The sequence below is a fragment of the Aquila chrysaetos genome, chromosome 2, assembly GCF_900496995.4.
Source record: "Aquila chrysaetos chrysaetos chromosome 2, bAquChr1.4, whole genome shotgun sequence".
Classification (NCBI taxonomy): domain Eukaryota; kingdom Metazoa; phylum Chordata; class Aves; order Accipitriformes; family Accipitridae; genus Aquila; species Aquila chrysaetos.
The window spans coordinates 27234384-27254577 of record NC_044005.1 but is presented as its reverse complement, the minus strand read 5'-3'; the positions used below and the strand labels follow the sequence as shown (position 1 = coordinate 27254577).

The 20194-nt window shown below is 52.4% G+C and overlaps 1 protein-coding gene across 1 annotated transcript in view; it reads right to left on the bottom strand.

Moving 5' to 3' along the window:
* The window catches only part of LTBP2 (latent transforming growth factor beta binding protein 2), a 74473-nt gene that overhangs the window by 33749 nt on the left and 20530 nt on the right, over window positions 1-20194 (bottom strand). The window contains 5 exon segments of the mRNA XM_030004248.2: window positions 879-981; window positions 2571-2839; window positions 3243-3443; window positions 5011-5181; window positions 6487-6668. Coding sequence (XP_029860108.1) covers window positions 879-981; window positions 2571-2839; window positions 3243-3443; window positions 5011-5181; window positions 6487-6668 — 926 coding nt within the window.

Below are 20194 nucleotides of genomic sequence, written 5' to 3'. Positions count from 1 at the left end.
TCCTGGACCATGGGGTCTGTTTACTTTAGTCCTTCGATCCAGTGAAGGCATGTGAATGAGCAGCCAGGCAGTGATGACAGGTGGCAGGCAGGCAGGGGAGAGGTGAGCAGCTCCCTGCCTGCGTTGCACTGGACATGTGCACCTTGCCCTGCGCCAGACCCGGTCAGCACTGGCTGCCGGAGCCACTGTGCCTGTGGGGCTGCTTCCCCCCAGCCAGGAGTTCTTCAGCATGGCCTCTCCACCACAACATGGGATGGGGCCATGGCACGAGGGGCTATGCCTGTTACAGAGCACCCCAAGCGAAGCGGCCGAGGAATCCCCGTCTCCTGCTGGATCAGTCTGTCCGGCTCCCAAGCGCAGCAGAAACGGAGCTGGACGCCTGTGCCCCTGGAACGGACCCCGGGTGCGCTCCTGCCAATTGTTTGATGTAGTGTTATTTCCAGAGCCCCTGCCAAGCCCATGTTGGGCCCAGAGCAAGCCCGTAACTCTATAGGGCCGAGTCTGCAGCCTCCTCCACCGATCTAGAACTGCACCTCCTAAAACCATGGCCACTCTTTACCCGTTTCTCCCTCTGAGTGAGGCTAGCACGGCGGGAACCGCCAGCTGCACCGGGGTTTCGCAGGGGCAATTTAGGGAGAAAGCACCGAGCCCGGGGCCAGCAGCCAAACCAGACTGCTTCTCCCTGGTGCATGGGCTGGGGCAGCAGCCAGCATGGCTCTCCGCGCATCCCCAAGGGCCTTGGGCAAGGGAGAGCCACACGGCAGGGGACCCGCGGGTCTGGTCCATGCCCCGCAAGCTGCATGAGGCAGCCTGACCATTTTTGCTTGCCAAGGGTGCAGGCCATCCCTCGCACCGTCCCAGGCAGTGGCAGTACTCACCTGGCCGGGGGGGGCAGGCCAGGCACCAGTCCGCACCCCAGAAGAGCCCCACGCTGCCGCAGCAGTCCTCCAGCTTGGTCAGCCCTGGCAGCGGGTTTGTGCACTGTGGAGAGAGGACCAGAGGATCAGGCTTCTGTGGGACAGGGAGGGGACGCACGCCTGTCCACTGCGGCTGGCTGGTGCAGCAGTGGCAGAGCTAGCATGGGGGACTATGGTTGGGGGTCAGAGGCTGGCACGGCCCTCCCAGCACAGCTCCCCACCAGGACGTGGTGGGACCGGGGATGCGGTTTAAGACAGTAGCAGAGAGAAAAACACGAGACTCCTTCGAATGCACCCTTCGGAGGGGAAGGGGACATCAAACAGAGCAGGAGATGAACCAGAGATGATATCACCTGGCAAAGCCCTGGGATCAGCCCCGTGCCTGGCTGATTAGCCAGCGAAATGGGTGCACCACTCCAGCCCAGTGGGGAGCTTGTGGTCAGGCACCTTCCTCTGCTTAATGAGTCTCTCTTTCCTGCCGCCCCCAGCCCTCCCGCAAGGCCCTCTGGATTACAGGCTTCCCCATTAGAGCAGAGCCGCCGCAGCCCACAGGCCGGAGCTGGCCCCTGTCCAGGCGCGCGTGGCTGCCTGCCCAGTGCTCGCATACCGATCGGCTCGGCTGTGGCTGAGCGGAGAGAGGCAAGCGCTCCCTGCCAGGCTCCTCGCCCTCTCCCAGGCACGGCATCACCCCGGCTGGGTGAGGTGTGGGCACAGCAAGGGTACCCCCTGCTACCCACCTTGCCCTCCCCAGAGCATCTCCTCCAGCCTCTCCAGGCATCCACTAGCATCTCCATGCATCATCACCTGCTCCCAGGGTCCAAGAGCTGTCGTCTCCCCACAGAGGAGCAGGGCTTTTCCAGCCCGAGGGTCTGATCTCATTTATTTTTGCACTAGGGAATGGCTGAGAATGTATCCCGTTAGAAACGGCTTGGATGGGAGCGACTGAAGGACGGGATGGGATCTGGGAGCAGCCCCCCAGAAAGGGCTGGAGAGCACTGGGGAGGGGGCCAAGTCCCAGGCTGCCCAGCCAGGGGGGTCTTGCTCAGCGTGAGCTGCTCTGGGGAGCTCACAGGTGTTCCTGTGGGTGCCAAAAATGTCCGATGCTTTTCCAATGATGCAAGAGAAACATATGGGGAAAGACAAAATAAGAAATTACGATGACTGCGGGACAGGGGTGAGAAAGCCCCTCACGTGCATTTGCTTCCCAAGCCCCGACCGAGCTGCCCAGGAAGGCGTCGTTCCATGGAAATCAGACTTTCATTTATCGTCTGAGAGAGAAAGGAATTTTCCTATGTTTTATACGTTTCCTACAATAATCACAGAGCATGGCTGTAAATGTTGCTATAAATAGGGCACCCTTTTAAAATGAGACTGTGTGTGAAAGCCATCAAGTCTGGGCTGTGCTGCCCCAGGGCACAGCCTGGTCAGGGCAAGGCAGCAAGGTCTCCCTGTTGGGCCAAAACAAGGGATTTTCTTCCCAGGTACCAACACATTGCTGCCCATGCCCACGGCACCTGGGTGATGTCCACACTGATGCTCAACAGCTTCATGCAATGAAAGGCCACCCTCCCTGCCCCAAAACCCAATGCACCCATACCCCACAACAAGAAATGTATCTACACACGCTCCAAAGCTTGACGGGTGTCCCCTTACCTGCCCATGGAGAGCCTCCCGAAAGCACCTCCCCAGAAGCCCCGGGGCTCTCTGCTGCTGCCGGCTGCTCTCTGTGGCAATGCTGTTGCCGTTCCCGTGGGTATAGGTGTACCAAGGCATGGCGGCCAGCTGAGGCACCAGGACTGCCTCCACGCTGTTCTCCTCCGACACCTCTGTGTCACCCCGCACCCTGGCCACCTGGTGAATCTGCACGGTGGCTTCTGGAGGATGGTTGATGTGGACATTCACCAGGGAAGGATTTAGGGAAGCTGGAAGATGAGTTTATACCACGGTTGTGACAATCTGGCAACAATTTGGCACCCGAAGAGCATCTTGTCATCAACAAAATCATAAGGGAGGAGAGGTAGACTGACCCCACCAGGAAATCTAGAGGAAACAAGGGAGGAGAGGTAGACTGACCCCACCAGAAAATCTAGAGGAAGATTGCATCTAAGAGAAAATACTTCTCTGGCCCAAAACCAGGACAAATCTACCAAAAACTTTTCCCAGCAACCTGAGCCCTTCAGAAACTAGGCAAACCACATTTCTCATAACCTGGCCTGAAAAGGCAAGCATAAGGAGGTAGTGGCCTCCTCGGGCCTGTTAATGAAGATCTGAGGAGCACCCAAGTAAGAGCAGAATGCAGGGTTTGGAGCCACCAGCCACGCTCACCCAGCTGGTTGGACAAGGGCAGGGTGTAGGTGGAGTGCTTCACGGAGCTGCTGGCCAGGGTCTTTGGGGCTCTCCCTCCTTGCTTCTTTTCCAGAGAGGGAGCTGGCAGATGGCAAAACTTCCCCGTGGAGTTGGAGGGGCACCAGCACTCGTCCCGGCCCACACAGCGCCCTCCGTTCAGGCAGGGGATCTGGCAGAAGTCTGCAAGGCAAAGAGAGGTCTGCTTAGCAGAGAAACTGAGACACTGCCTGTAGCCAAGGGGCAGCTGGGAGAGGCCAGGCAGCTGGATCTGGGCCACCACTAGCCCCATGGTGCCCAAGGACCAGGCCCAGCATCGGGCTGGAGTCAGCACTTGCAGCCTGGAGGCAGCCTGCGGTCCCTGCTGTGCACCACCATCTTCCCCAAGCTCTGCTCTCAACTGGAGTCATGGGTTGAAGATAATGAGCCCTCCCTTGGGCCCAGGGACCACAGCCAGCCTGGGGCACCCATGCCCTGTGGGGCAGCCCCCCAAGGCCAAGGTGGTGTTGCTGGCACAGCAGGATCCCTTGGAGTGGGGCAGGAGCTCCGGCAGCTGCATGCAGCCAAGTCAGCACAATTCCTTCTCTTCTGCATTGCCCCCTCCCCACTTGGCAGGGTTTTTATCCCAGCCCAGAAGGGAACTCAGTGGGGACGGGAGAGGCAGAGAGAATGGGCAGAGAGCCACGTCCTCAGAGCCTGTCTCCTGGCCAGCCCTGGCCCTGCCAGCAGCTCAAGTGGGATAAGTGTGGAGTGGGACAAAAGAACCAGGAGCAATTCATCTGCACAGGCTCGGAAAAAGCATCCACAGATGAAACTGAAGTCACGTCTTTTCTGGCTTCATCAGATGCTAGGAGCAACCCAGAGCATCTCTCAGTGTGAGCAACACTCAGGCAAGGCACGGGATTCCCTGACAGATCATACTGACTCATTTCAGCGTGAGATGAGATACTGCTGCTGCACATCCCTGGATGGCTTGTCAGGTTCACCCCAGGGGATGAGCTCCCATCTGCTCCAAGTTCATTTGCTCAAGACCAGCAACCAGTTTTGGGGCGAGGAAACACATCTTTGGACTGGCATCTAGGCAGAAACTCCTGTGAACCCCGTATCAGTTGGTGCCCACAACAGCCAGACTTTGCATTCTCTCAGTGTTAGAAGAATTTGAGAGTTACAGAGGCTTTTAGAGGACGAGTCCCACCAGGTCCTGCTCCAAGAGGCTGTGCCCAACCCACAGCTGGGTATCCCAGTGACCTGATGAGCAATCCCAGCAGCTCTGAAAGGCGAGCAGAGGTTTCAGCAGCCCTGTTTATAAGAACAGCTCGCAACCTGCAGCCAGCTCCCTTGGCTGCCACGTGAGTGAAAGGAGAGAACAGGAGGAAATTAGGTGATGAAAGTCAGCCCCAAGACTGGATGCCAACGAAAGCAGTGAGCTGGCTCTGAGAAGGAGGGGGTGGGGAGGCTTGGCTGCAGGCCTGACTCAAACACACGCGTCCCCTCTACCTGGGGTGGGATGGAAACAGAAGTTGCTTGCCCAGGAAGGAGAGCAATGAGGCAAGATCTGTCTTCCTCCCCCAGAGATACAGACGGAGTAAGCCCCAAAGACTCCAGGAGATATTTTCCAAGGCACTGAGAGAGGCCATCTCCTCCCATCTCTATAGCACCCCAAGCCCTCAGTCTGCAGAGGCAGGAAAGGCAGAAGGAGGAGAGTGGGGGAGCAGGCAAGAAGGTGGGCTGGGGGCCTCGGGGTGCTCACAGATGCGGAAGCCAGACTTGGGATCGTGGTCGTGCCCCCCTTGGCTGTAGAGAGTAGTGGTGTCTCCTTTCTCGCAGCTGTTGTAGCAGCGCCCGCTCCGGCATGTCTGTTTGCAGATGGTGGGTGTGAAGACGATTTTTATCTTCCTAATCTTCTCTGTCAGGTTGGCCCCTATGAAAGAAAAGGATAGTGCTAAGTGGAAAAAACATCTCCAGGCCAGGGGGCCAGTAATTTGCAGCTCAAGCTCCAAAGCATTCCCAGAGCAAGGAGGGGTCTGTGTCCCTCCCCAGGGCAGTGTATCTCCTTGCCCCTTGCTCACTCCAGCCTGTCCTCTGCTCCAGCGTCAGTAAAGGTCTATCAACACATGAAAAATGGAGAGCAGCATGCTCTGCCTGCCCAGCTGGAGTGGCATAACTCTCTGTGAAGGGACACACACACTAACTCCAGTACAAAGGGTGTTTTTCTGCTTTAGACAATATTCCTTCTCCAGCTACGTCAGTAGCTGTGAGACTGGCTCCCCTTAAACCACTGGAAGGCTTCCCACATGAACAGCCACACTGGTATCCATCAAAGAGAGCATTAGGGCTTGAGAAAACCAATGTCTCCCTACAAGCGTCCCCTGACCTCCTGCAGTTACCTGCGGTCCCCTCCTGGTCCCTCACCATCCTCACATTAGATACAGGGGGAAATCACACTCAGAGCTCTTGGGGGCTTGTGGAAAATGGACAACAGGCAGAACAGTTGTGTAACCATAAACCAGCTGGCTCGACATCAGAGCCCTCCACCCCTGCCCACCGTGACAGCCATTTCTGTGAGTGTTCCCCTTGCTGTGCTCAACCCTCACTCTCCCCATTGCAATCCCCGCTTTCAGATTACAGCTTCAGTCAGGCTCAGAGCCCTGCTCATAAGGGCTGAGATGCCACATGGTGCCTCCTTGGGGAATCTCGGCTTCAGGGGGAGCCAAGCTGCAGAAGACAACTTGCATCTGTCCTAGCTGGGGAGGTGCTGAGGCTCAGCAACTGCACGTCCCAGCAGCCTGGCCTGAGCCCTGCTCATGTCAGAAGGCACCAAGGGGGCAGCCAAAGGGAAGAACTAGACGCTAGTTGCACAATCTGACCTTGAGGGCTGCTCAGGCCGAGGAGGAAGCTGGGAGACACTGTTCCTACAGACTGAGGCAATCACCTTCACAGCAGCGTGCTGGGGTGATGTTCAACACCTCTGGGAGGCGTCTGTCACATCCCCCCTGGCTCCTCTCCCCTGCCATCAGCATTTTGCTCCCCTGATCTGTCCTCCTTTGGTAGGGTCTCTTTCTTTGCAAAGCCCAGCAATGCCCATGCTCACGTTCCCCTTCCATTCCACCCAGCAACACACTCCTTGGAGTCCAGGGTTTCTTGGGGATACCCAGTCACACCATTGCCCTTCCCCACAACACCCCAACAAGAAGCTGCAAAAGAGCGACAGCCCCGGAGGCCTTACCCCTTGCAGACAAGGTGTGCTCCTGGGAAACCGTGTGTGGCCCAGAGCTGCTCTGCTCATGTCCATTCCCATTGGGGAGTGCATTAGAGGTGAGGTGGCCATTGCTGGCTGGGTAGCGCCGGACAGTCCGTGATGGCCCTATGTGCTGGGGGGAGACAGGAGAGCCAATTCTGCTCTGAGTCCTGTGAAAGAGAAAAAATGAACTGATACTCCTCATGAGTAACTGCGCTGTCCACCAGGATACCCTGCGGTAACCTTCACTGCTGAGCTGCCTGAGCCACCACCTGGACACAGAGCTCTGCCTACCTGAGCAGGATCCCACTCCTCACCTGCTTTCAGTCATTACAATGGCACTATTTCACTCTAGGAACGATGCCCCATGCCCTGAGCCTGGCAGGGCATAGTATTCACCAAGATACCCCTCCTGTACCGTCACATCAGGCTGCCCCACCACAGGGATGCCCCAGCTGCCTTGAAGAACCTCTGCCTGCCCATCACGCTCAAGGGCTGCTCCTTGCCCCACCACATCCCTCCCCCAGCAAACACAAGCAGCTCCAAATACGCTTGTTCTTATTGTGGGAGCTTTCTCAGGACCTGCCTTCCCAGCCCCAAATGAGCACTGAAAAACCAGCGAGGCAGTCAGAAGAGAAGCCAGGCTAAGAAAATAAACAAAATTTGGCCCATGAGAGTCACAAAAAAGGAGAGAATGACCAAAACCTCAAGCCTGTAAGTGCAGTTACAAACTTCTGAAGTAACTGCATTTATGGCTTTTGGTGTTTTCTGGGGACTAAGCATGGAGGAGACATCTAGCTCACAAGGTCACACTTCTTACACTCTTTTATCAAGCCACGTAGACGGCTAGGCAGAGCTCTTTGCATTAAACCAGCAAAACAGCACAACTTGCTCTACTGCGCTTGCTCCCATTCCCTTTCACTGACTGGCAGCACTAAGCTTCCAAGAGGGTGCTCTGTGCTTATCAGCAAATGTCTCCCTCACTCTTGCCGGCACCACCTGCATGGAAAAAGGCTTTAGTACACCAGGGCCAAAATAGCTTGGCTGCCCATGTGCCCCTTGAGTTTCTTTGAAAGTCCCAGCCTTGGATTCCTCTGCAACTGAATTTAAGCACTGACAGGTCTTCTGCATACCCTGTCCAACACTTCCATCTCTGACCGAATGGCTGGGGCAAAGAGGCTAGATCTGTCCCACTGAAGTGCCCAGAGAGGTCCAGCCCATCTTACGGTTTTTACCATCTTCCCTGTCACAGCCAGCACAGGGGAGGTGTTACAGTGTCTACAGGGAACACACATTTCTAAACCCAACAGGACTGGATAATCCAAAGAGAGTTGGCTAACAGTAGCTCTGGCTCACTGACATTCCTGGCTTGGATAGCTTGGAATAACGTTAAGATTTGGGGAGATGGAAAGGGAGCTAATGCTATGCTGGTATTCAAACAGGTCAAGCGTGATATACAAGGTAACTGTCAGCCAGCGAGCCTGCAATCAGCCCTGAACAACAGAATGGAAAAGATGATGCACAGGTCAATTAATTGGAAACTAAAGGAAAGGAATATAGAAGTGAGGTCAAGTCAACAGGGTCTATGGAGAACCACTCTTGTCAAAGGAGTCTGTTTTCATAATTCAATAGAATTACATACATGCACACCAACAGGCTGAGAGCCCATGCTATTTTGATAAAAAAATAAACAGGGCAGTACAATGTCAATCAGGCACATGTGAAATGAATAACAAACTGGCTGTGTGACAGAACACAAGAAGCAGTTGTCACTGGGGAGGGAATTAGATGGGTTCCAGGGTGATCAGTACGAGGCCTGGCATGATTTAAGGATTTCAGCTGGAAATAAATATTTTTATTTCGAAATAAACATACGATCGACATTGATAATGTGTGCTGCTGACACAAAAATTTGCAATGTGGTGTATCATGATGAGAACAGAGCAATCACACAGAGCAGTTTGGATCACTGCGGAGGGCAAATCCATCCAAGCAATATGGGATTTTAATAGAGCCAAATGCAGAATTACACTTCTAGGAAGAAAGAATGCAGGCAGCAGCTGCAGATAGAAGGAGACGATCCCAGAAAACAGCAATTCTGAAAAGATTTTGGGGGTAATGACAAGCAATTAAATATGAACTGTCAGTTCAATGCCCTGACATCAGGGCAGTGAAACACTGCAGGAACAGGGAGGTATTTTTGCCTCCCTACACATCCTCATCATAGCAGGGTGTATATATGCTAAAATACCACATCTACCTCTGATGTGAAGTATGTCACATCTTCTAAGGGATGTTGAAAAACTGGAGAGGATACGGGAAAAAACATGACAAAAATAATTTGAGGGCTGGTGAAAATGCCTTTCTGTAAGAAACCTAAAGTATTCAATCTCTTCAATTTAGCAAAAAGAAGACGAAGAGGTGCTCTGATTACAGGGCACAGGTTTCTCCACAGGAACAAAACGCCAGGTGTAAAGAGCCTTGTAATCTAACCGAGAGAGGCAAACTATGAAACAACAACATCTGCACACCAAAGCCAAATGATTCCCTACTAGAAATCACGCCCACACGCAGCAGTATAGCTGTTTTCCTTCTGAAAAAAACACCCCGGTAGTGGATTCCCCAAATCCCAATACCATAGCTTCAGGAGAGGAAAGCGTGCTGCTGGGAGATGAGGTATCACTGGAACAATGCAAATATGAATAAGTAAAGATGCATAATCTGTGCTGTCCTGGAGGTGATTTTAGAGTATCTATTGATCATTTCTGGCCTTGATCTGTAGGAATCCAAGAATGAATGGTTTTATCCCAGAGACAGAAGTCCCAAGTCTGGATACTCATTACCTAACTGTTTCTAACACAGGAAAACCTTGAAAATGAGTGGCTGAGCTGCTGGGAGGAGGCATGAATGGGAGTCCTGAGGAAAAGCAGCGCAGGTAACCTGTGCTGCTGGGCAGATGCTCAGCTTTGCAGGCTGAAGGTTCATACACTGTTTGGAGTGGAGTCTGGCTAGAGGTCATTCAGGGATGGAGACAGAGCAAGTGGGATTGGTCAAAGAGTACAGATGGATAATGAAATTATTACCTGCTGATAAAATATTTGTTGTCTTGTTAAAATCAAGATCTAAACTGAGATGAGGACAGCAAATACTGCTTGTTTTTCAGTAGTCAGCAAGGCTAACCATAATAATTGCAGAGAAGTGAACTTTATTTCAGTCCTACCTCAGTCCCTACCAGCCTCTTTCAGAAGCTCTCCTGAGATTCTGCAGAGTACCACCTACTCCTGATGGCCATGGGGCCCAGGCATGACCTGCCCACACATTTCTGAGCTACTAATTGAGCCCTGCTACCAGTGAAGGAACTTCTGGTGCTTGTTATCTACTGCTTTATTACCTGGTGTGCTATTGCTGGTTTTGTTAGCGACAAAGGAAAAGCCGTATGGAGCTCTAGGGAGGCTAGGTGAGAGCTACCAAGCCCTGCAAGCTCAGGCACATTTATTCTCTGATCTCCGGTGAGAGGCCCCAAGCATAGTCCTATGGGTGAATGTGGCTGGGGTTCCAAGGTCTTTTACTGCATAGATGGAAGTACCGCAAGGAAAAGAAGCAAGAGTTCCCCAGCCCAGCAATGCTCACTGTACTAGTGCTGGTCACTTGAGGGCAACTTCAGCCCTAAGTTCGGAAGAGTCGTTGGGTGAAGGTGACCAGTGGCATAAGACAGGGAAATATCAGCCTTTGTGCTTGAAACTACTCACATCATATCTATCCTTGAGGAAGGCAGCATGTTATGTGCAAGTAGCAGGGCTTGGCTGGGCACTACCCATTGCCTGCCTGAAGGAATTCCACCCCTTGGCTTTAGGGACAACTCCTGTCATTCCCAGGATCATGAGATTTTGTAAAACAAAAACCTCAAAAAAACAACATATGAAGGGCTTTAAATAAAATAATCATTAGCATTTTCTTTGTAACCGAAAGGGATTATATGCACTTACTGTGAGGGGCAGTGCCAACTTCACAGAGGAAAAACAGAGGAGGAACATTACTCCATGGCTTGCAACACTTCAGGAAAAGCCATCCTACTGGGATCCTGTTGGCAAAGCACTCCAGTGTGTGTCGCAGCAGGGTGAGGCAGATTTGCTTTGAATTAATTTGTTTATTTGGTTCTATTCTAGGCAGATGAGCTCCGGGATTTGTGGACTGAGTTGAGTAACACCATCCTACCCCAGGCCACAGAAATCAATGGCAAAAGGCTTCTTTCTATCTCAGTTTGTCAGTCCCAATCCATCCCCAAGTCACACCAAGTGGCTGGCTCATAGTCAGGGAATACAAAACAGAGCTTTTCCCCTCCAAACCTTCAGAGTCAGTCCGTGCTGGGCAGACGGGGACTGGCTTGGTTGAAGGGTCTTGGGAAATGAACTTGAGCTCACCACATCAGTACAGACCTGGCCAGAAGGCATTAGCAACCCCTAACCATTTGGTGGATCTTAATATATGGCCAGAGCTTGTCCAGTTCCCCGGGATCTGCATTGCCACAAGCGCTCTCGCTGGTGTGGCTGTCCTAGGGGTAACAGCGAGGACGGAAAACAGATGAGGCGGCTCCAAATCAGCAGAGTGGGGAGCTTGTGCTACCACTCTCCATGCCTCCACCTGCTTGAGGAAGAGGCACTGAAGAGGTGGAGGTTGACACCTCAAGCACTCTATTCCGGGACACTTGAAGTCCCAGGGTTTCACATTCATTCAGTTTTGCAGCTTCCCCTCAGCATGGTATTACTCACTTCCACTCTTCCAGCCAGGCACGTGGCCAGCAAGATCTCTGCAAAGAGGCAGTGGTCTCTTCCTTTATAGGCGACCGCCTGCCAAGCAGCTGGTTTCCCTGCTCTTCATCCGTCAGAGCTGCTGACAGCTTTCTCCGTGTCAGGCACAGCCTGTGGGGCAGAAACAGCATGCAGACTCCTAGGACACCTCTCCTTCTGGGCTGTCCTGGGGCGCCCGCCTCTGTGGTGGCCGGCTAACAGCAGCAGCAGTCCAGGGGAAAACACGGGTCAAGGAGGGAAGGTACAGGGAGCAATGTTCTCCTTCCAGAAGCAAGGATGTGTGTGCTCCTGCTGATTTCTACCAGGCTGAAGGCTGAAAAGTCACTGGCTGAGAGACCTCAGTCACGGGCACACGGCAAGTTTCACTCCCATAGGTATTAGGTGCTAATCAAAATTGAAAGAAATTTGGGATGGGAGGGAGCTGTGCAGACAGACTGACCCACATCTGCAACAGTTCAAAACTACCCAACAAGCACTCGTAGCTGCCCTCTTCTGAGGTGCAGGTCAAGGACCTGGACTCCCCATAAGCCCCCGAGGACACATGCCAGGAGTCAGGAGAACCCAGGGAGACCTGGTCCATTACATTCTAGTGCTACACATCCCCGCAGGATTCAAATTACACCTGTATGACATCCAGCAAGGGACCTGCACACCTGCCACTGCACCTTTGTCTGTGTATAAATGCTTTATTTTAAATAGGTTTTGTTACCGGTTACACTCTGCTCTATATTTACTTTAGAGACAGCAGGCTAGAGAAGGTACGAAAATGTTGTATTCCTTGGATATGATGGCTCTCCTGCCCAGTCCCTGGTGAACCTGCAAGGTCCCTGTTCCCTGCCTGGAGGTGAGCAGTATCTCTCACCCCACTGAGGACAGCGAGCAGAAGACTGAGCTGGCAGGCTCCCAGCAACCAGACAGATGAACATGAGGACTGCTGTTTTCTGAATCAACCACAGTTTTTTTAAAAAGCCTGCAATTTCAAGACTAGGTACACAGAATCACAATAACCAAGTCTAAATCACTGAGACCATGGGGTCCAGAAAACAATACTGTTTTTCTAACCCACTGTATATAGAAAGCATTTTTCAAATCTCTGATCACTTTTGATGATCATGGTTCTCTGGGTAAGCAAAAGCCACAGAGAATCCAAATGGGTATACAGCTGTGGCTTCTTTTAGTGACCTGAGGCCAGGCATCCTCCTTGGGGCTGGAGGCAAAGGTGGCAAACTCTTCAAAGCACTTCCCTCTCCCCAGCAGCAACACCTCAGTCTTTCCTGGATTTAGCTTCTATCAGCCACTCTTCGTCCAACTGTTGACTTTGGCCAGATAGTTAGCGAGCTAGGAAATGGTGTTTTTTGTGTTTGCGTAAAGGAAATGCAGAGCCAAGTGCCACAGGAGTATTACTGTTTTTTCATCCAGCCTGCCTCGCCCTCTCCCCAGCCAAAGCCTGACTGACCATAGCAGGGTGGATGGCCCAAGGCACTGTGGAGAGAGTGAATCCTGGACAGTGCAGTCAGCGGGGAGGGGTGCTAAGCCCAGACAAGGCAAGGGCTGGCCAGATGAGGATTGGAAAGTCACTCTTCCCGCTGGAAACAAATCTGTGCCCTGCTGAGCATCAGGCAGAGACGATAGAGACCATAGAGACCTAAGGAGCAATTTCCAGGAGGGCAACAACAGAGTGGGACAGCACTGGCCAAAACAAAGCTGAAGATAAGCGGCCCTCAGAGAAGGAACCATCTTCCCAGGGTCCAGAAACCTCCATCCCAGCGCCTCAGCTCAACAAGCTCCATCTCTCCAAATACAACCAGTCTGCTGCCTGGGACGCAACTGCTGCCTCCAGCCAGCCGGAGAGGCAGTGTGCTGCCCGCGGGGCTGGGAGCAGGGTCCCACGGGAGGAAGCCACTGCAGAAGTGGTGAGTCCAGCCCAGCTCCTCCAGCCCGCAGCCCGTGCGCGCGGCTCCAAGGTGAGAGGGCTCAGCCAGGATGGGGGCTGAGTCATGCTCAGCCCCTGATAACCTGCCAGGACAACAGGCGGGTTCTCCCCTGGTTTTTAAATGCTGAACAATATACTTGGTGTCTGTCTTGTCCATCCGCCTGTCCCTTTGGCTAGACGCCCTCCCTGCTTGGGGCCATGGGGACCAAAATCAGTGATTCACTTCCCCCTTTGTAATGCTCGGCAGTTGCTGATTTTCCACTAAAGCATCGCAAAAGAATGGGCAGCCTCAACACCAGCGTCTGTGTCTACAGGGGGAGAGAGAAGCAGCCAGCCTTGGAAAGCAGCAAATTGACCGCAGACCAGAAACTTCCCCTTTCTTGGACTCAGAACAGGTTCCTCAGCAGGCAGACAGGATTCATGGCTCAGTCTGCGGGCCCCGGAGCACAGGAGAAGCATTGCTTAGAGAGCACTCAAGCTTATTATCAATTAGCTCACAAACATGCTGACAAGGAAGACAGCTCTGTTAGGACTCAGGGAGGAGGAGGGAAACCACACCATACAAGGCACCTGACTTCAAGCCCACCCACATTATATCCATAAATCCTGGCTCAGTTTATTATCCCCACGAGCAGCAGAGATAACTCTGAAAGCTGCCTGCTTCAGGCTTCCCACTGTCCCTCCTGTGGCTGCCTTCAGCCCTGGTACGCCCCGTGCAAGTGCGGGACACACCGAAGTCCAAAGCCCCCTGCTCCCCAGGGTTTGGTGGAAGGCAAGGAAAGTTCTCCTGCCCAGGAGAAGCAGCCACCAGCCTCCCCCAGGCAGGAGACCCTCCCCGCTGAGCCAAGCAGGACCTGTGTACCATGAAGGCCACAGGAATGACCATCAGGGTGCCTTCACGCCCGATTCACAGTCACCTGCAGCCAGATCTCATGCCAGATGGGACACCAGACACAGGCACCTGGACCATCTCGGGGACCTGAAGGCGAGCGGCAACCCTATTTCTTACCACTACAGATCTCAGCTACCAAGGTGTCTCCTCGCATGTTCACCTGACACCTCGTAATGCCACAGGCACAACTTGCACACAGTCAGGTCATCAGGCAAGCAGGAAGGGAGTTATCCAAATCCTCCCTCCCCTCAGAGACCTGAGTGCTCCTGTGGGCAGAGGTGTCACTGACAACACCCTTTGCCTTGGGCACAAAGAGCGCTGCCAAAGCAGGGCTGCACGGGCAGGAACACATGTCAAGCTCCCGGCCCCACATGCACACTCAATGCTGCTGGCACATACCCAGGAGCCACGTCAGTCCAGCACCCAGGTGCCACCACTATTCCTCACCACGGCTAGCAAGGGGCTGTCACATGGGCATCTTCTTTCCTCTGGCCCCCAAGGCAGTGCCGGTGCTGTAGGGCCACTCGAGCTGGCTCCCAGCCTGCCATGTAGTGCGTGAGAACAAAGAGGGAGAAGGCGATGGGCTGTGAACTCTATTTTTATCTGCTCAGGAGTTGCCAGACACCACATAAGTGAACCTCTGTAAGCACACAGACAGCTAACAGGTTCTTTTTAACCAGTCTCTGGGGGTCCAATTTGCTCCTTAGCCAAAGTGGCTGCTCACACATCTATGCACAGTTCTCTGCTGACATTAAATGCCCTTCCCTTGCCACACATGCCACACACGCCACCTGCCACTCTGTGAGCGCTCTTCTTTGCTCTCATGTGTTAGGGAGAGAGCAACTGACTCCCTGGAAGAAGTCCAGCTCTCCAAGCATGGGAACAGCACCTGCCTGGCCCAGCGAGGCTGCAGAAACATGCCCCGCACAAGGGCACAGCACCGGGCTGTCACCAGGAGCAGCAGATCACGCCCCTGGTTGGATCCATCAGACCTTAGTGCTGACCCATAAAATGGCCAGAACTGTGATTTCCAAATGCCAAGCGTGGTAAAGAGCTGTTTGCAATCTGTCTGTCTCCGGAGCTGGAGTGCGGGCCAATGCCTCCCAGAAAAATCAAAATGCAGCCTGCAACTGCTCTGAGCTTCAAGTGGAGCCAGCAGAGGAACCAGGCCAGGCTACTCAATTACAAATGCCACATCTGGGCCAAACCTTGCACACTCCGTAGACTAAAACAGTGATTTAGAGGGAGAGGGAGGCCAGGCGAGCTACCACTCCTCTGGCAGAATGGTCCAGGCTGGCCTGTGGCGTGTGTGGTGAGTGGCAGGTGAGATGGGCGGCTGTGCAGCCCTCCTCTCCCCAGCTCAGCTGCATGCTCCTTCGGGCTGAAGCAGTGAGAAACCTCCTCCAGTTGGCTCCCCTGCCTGCATGCAGGGGCTGGTGTTCAGCAGCACGATCAACGGGCACGGCACTGCTGCCAGATGTAGTCACACAGCCGCTCTCACGCCGTGGTGAGAAGAGACCCATCCAGAAGTGTCCTAACAGCTGCCATCACATGCAGGTCTCCATCAGTGCCACCATCTTGCTGCAGACATCACTCCATGGCCACAGCTTTTGCACCATTACAGAACCGGGCACAAGATGCTGGCACAGTTGGAGAGCTGGGTTGTCTGCCGTGCAACATGACCATCCCACAGAGGGTTCAGCCACGACCACTGGCCACAGCTATGTCTCCACTGCCCCTCTCCTCCTCCCTGTGCTCCCCAGTACAGTGAGCAGCAGGGTCCCACCTGGCAGGGGAAGGACCTGTATTTAGGGCAGAGGCACGCAAGAGGAGGGCACAACATATCAACCTGCCCTTGTACCCACAAGCACAGCAAGATCTCCAGGCCAAAGGGCCCTCTGTCGCCACAAGACACAACAACTGTGAGCTGAGGACCCGGATCTGATCTAATGAAACCTGCTGCAGACGTGTCAGCCAGAGAAAAGCTCACCGCCAGCCGCAGGGAGGCCAGTCGTCTTCCCTGTACAGCAGGGAGAAAACAAGCACTCGCGTTTCATTTCCATCTTGTTGACTAGCAACACTCACCCCCTCCAACAGGCTGCCAACTTCAAAGCCCTGAAAAACCACTTTAGCCTATTCATCCTCGCGCCCACATGTACCCCGGGGAGTGGGGGGAGCCAGCTGCCTGCCCCTCGCTTTACATGGGACATGGAGAAGGAAGGCAAAGCCTCTCTCATCCCAGGCATGTGAGTGGGGTGAAGAGCTTGTGGCTGCATACACACACAGAGGGCATGAGAGCAAGAGGGTGGAGAGGAGATGTGTGTAGTCCTCTCATCTGGAGAAAGGGACGCTTTTCATCTACAGCAGGAGGTGCTGGGAAGTCTCCCACTCACCCTGGGAACACTGTGGATCTAAGACATATTTCAAGCTAAAATAATGGTTGAACACCCAGCAGGATGCCCTGGCCTTTGGATCTATTAGCTCGATGTAGTTAGGTCTCCTCACATCTCTCCATCCCCAGCCACACATAGGATTCCCTCACCCGCAGCATTCAAGCCATGAGAGCTGTGTTGGGATGTGATACTTTTCTCCCCACTCTTGAAGTCTCAGCCCTGCCAGGGAACAGGGAACAAGCATCCCAGTGATTTTTATTCTGTACTTTTCTGCACTGGCTCCACCCCTCCAGTTGCTCACTAGCCAGAAGACTAGAGCCTGGCTGGGGACCAGGAGCACTCCTGGCCACATATGCACAATACCTGGTGGCAAAGCCAGTGCTTCCAGGGGTACCATGACCACAAATCTGCTCTCATACCTCTCCCACATGGCCTTCAGTATCCACACCAAGGACCAGCAGGGAGGAGCAGGTTTCATGGCATCTCCAGTGGGAAGGGATCCGGAGCAGGCAGAAAGGCTGCGCCTGCCTTGGCAGCACCTGGGCTTCAGCTCCTCAACAGCGCAGCTCCAAAGCGATGGAGAAGGCAGAGCTCCAGTGTCATTATCAACCTGTCACTACATCCCTGGAAGAGTTTGGCACTTTGCTGTTGTAGAAAGCCTTGTAGCTAAAAAATTAGCATGGCCACCCTGTCAAGGCTACAGGCAACCTAATACACCCTGTCTGCCCCCTCCAGATAGCCTCAGCCTCCAAGTATGCTCCCCATCCTCCAAGGCCAGAATTTGGCTCAGTTTTGCAAATGTGGGTCTGTTAACCATTCCCCTCAGCTCCCTCCCTCCCTCCTTTTGTAGTTCTCAGAATTCCTTCCAATTTATCAAGATCTTTTCTGGCAATAAAGAATACCTTGACTCAGTGCAGGACCCCGGGCTGCACAGGAAAAAAAACCATGCGACTCGGGTCTTTTGCCTCCGAAGTCCTAAGCACCACTGATTTCTCGTATGCAGCCACACCGCATTACTCTCTGCTGCCTAATTTGCTGTTCACTCCTACTCTGCAAAATCTCAGCCTCTCCTTCTTCCAGATTTCTTCCTCCCATGGAGGATTTTTTTCCTTCAGCTCTAACAGATAACATTTTTCCAGCCTGAATCTCTTCTTAATTCCTGCCTATAAGTTTAGTTTCTGCGTGTCCCTGAAGAGAGTCTCCACACAAGTGAGACAAAAATGAGGTGGTGCAAAGGGCTGGGTACAAATCCCATCCAGTACCAAGCACTCAGGGAAGCATTTCTCAGGATGCTTCTGAAGAAAGGAGTGGAGAACGAGCATATTTTATACGGAGACTTCTGCATCTCCATTTCAACACTCCTTGTACCAAATCAGCTTCAATTCACCCCTTGTGTGCTGCCAGCACTTGGTGATTTACAGAAAACACTTGAAACCAAAGAGAACAGCTTTGATTTTGCTTAAATACCAGCTTAAACCAAATAAGGCAGCATACAGTCAGGTATGAGAAACTGCAGTGTAATCCATATGCACAAGTGAGCTGAAAGCAGGCTGGACGACAATCCTGATTCAGGCATTAGGGAAAAACTCTCCACCGTTTGATCATGTGGCCTTAGTGCTCTTCTAACATCTTTCTTTTTTATACAACTATACTTTTTTATACAGCTATATAAATTGTATTGTCATAAATGTCCCAAATGATATATGTATAGTATATAAAACAGGCTATAAACTAGATTTTCTGTACTACCTCACCTACCACATGTACAATGCATTTGTCCTGCACCCTGCTCTCTTGCATGTAGTCTTAGACTAAGCTGACAGTAGCAGCATTTTTCTTTCAGTTAGAAGGAAAAGTGCGTTTCAACGTTTTCTCCCAAAGCCTAGAGGGTGAATTAAGCTACAGGAATGGCTCCCAAGGAGGTGCAGAAGAACGAGGCCTAATGTAAAGACCATATTTGGAGTTTAAAAGGAGCCTGAAAAGCCAGCTATCCTCCTGCTGCTCTGAAGCATATGAAACCCCCTAGAAAGTAAATACATAAAACACATAAACCAGAATGGTGCTGACAGCTTTAAAACACTAGAAAGTAAAGCAACTGTATTTGGTGCCAGGCTAGAGAAGGTATATCATGTAATTTAAAAACAGAAGTATTTTTATATAAGAAAAATGACATTTACACTCCTCTTGGGTAGCTTGAGTTTTTCCTTTAGGCTTCCCAGCCAGCTTGCCAAGGGCTTTCAACTATGTCAAAGCAGGAGAGGGCCTGAGATCTGGAGCTTATGGAGATCTCATTGCCCTGAGTGGAATCTCTTTTCACATATTCTCACACGGACTGGCACCAGCTTTTTAGTTTCAATTTTTTAACAAGGTCTCAGATATCTACTCAAAGTTGGCTCTGGATCAAGGAACATAAATGCTTGGCCACCTTGTGAAAAATATATTGCCAAAGGGAAGCACCCTAGAAAGATGCAATTAGGACTTATCTGCATTGGGAAAATACGCCATTCAAGTAACAAGCATAATGACGCTGCAGTGGCAGAAGGCAAGGCTGGCACCAGTGTTTTACCCCAAGAATTCAACATCACATGCTATGGATCTCCTGGCCTGGTCCCATACCAAGCAAAGTAGGAAATCTGCCACAGCCCGTGCCATGGGAAGGCACTTACACAGGGGGTGCTACTCAGCCAGGGTCAGCTTTTATTTTCTCTGCTATTTGGGTATTAATAAATTGTAACCCTCACAAATGTAAAGTGACAGTCATAAGTGAGCAGAAGAGCAGTAGGTGTGTTCAGCAGGTATGTGGCTAGCATAGACCTCCTCCTAGTGCTATACATATCGTGGACAAACAGTCCTGGATACTTAGCAGCAACCCAAGTAAGGCAGTAAGAAAGCTCCCCTTTTTCTCATAAACGTTCAAAGTTTAGGAAACGTTCAAACTTTAGGAAAGTTCAAAGCTGGCAAGACAGGAAGCTCCAGATCCTGCTTTAACAATTAAGACAAATCTGTCTCTGTTTGGAGCACCATCTTTAAAAAGCAAGTCATCTCACAATGAACTTTTGTTTTATCTGTAAGTCCTCAATGACAACAAGCTAACCAAGCTGATTTTGCCAAGCCACAGTTCTCAATGTCATGTTTCAAGTGGCCCCCCAGGGTGGAGCGCTTTACATCCACCCATGGGCTCCACTCTCCTTTGCAAAGGACCATGCCAGACATTTGACTGCCACCAGAATGGGAGCTGGTTTCAGCCAAATTTCAAAAGGGGAGAAATACACTTTCTCCATCCAGCAACCTCTGCTGCACACCCAAGATCCTGCCTTCTGCTTGCTCCCTGCTGTTCTCATCCTTCACTTTCAGGAGAGAGAATAGAGTTTCTGGCAGAGCCTCCCTGCTGGCATGAGGTTCCCAGTGTCCCCAGCCCAGGAGCACTCGCCACAACTCCCCAAGGGCTGCATATAGCCCTTCCTCTCATCAGGAAGGGAGGAGTTGTCTCCTCCAGGGTGCTGGCGAGGAGGCTCTGAGATCAGGAGTCAGTGGGGCAGGCATGTCTCAACTCAGCCTTCTTCCTCTTCCATCCTGAAAACACCAGGCAACTCCCAGCAACTGCCTTGCCTAAGCAGAGTCCCCTCAGAGGAAGCTCCCTGCCCTCAAGAGCTTAGCTGCATTAAGCTGT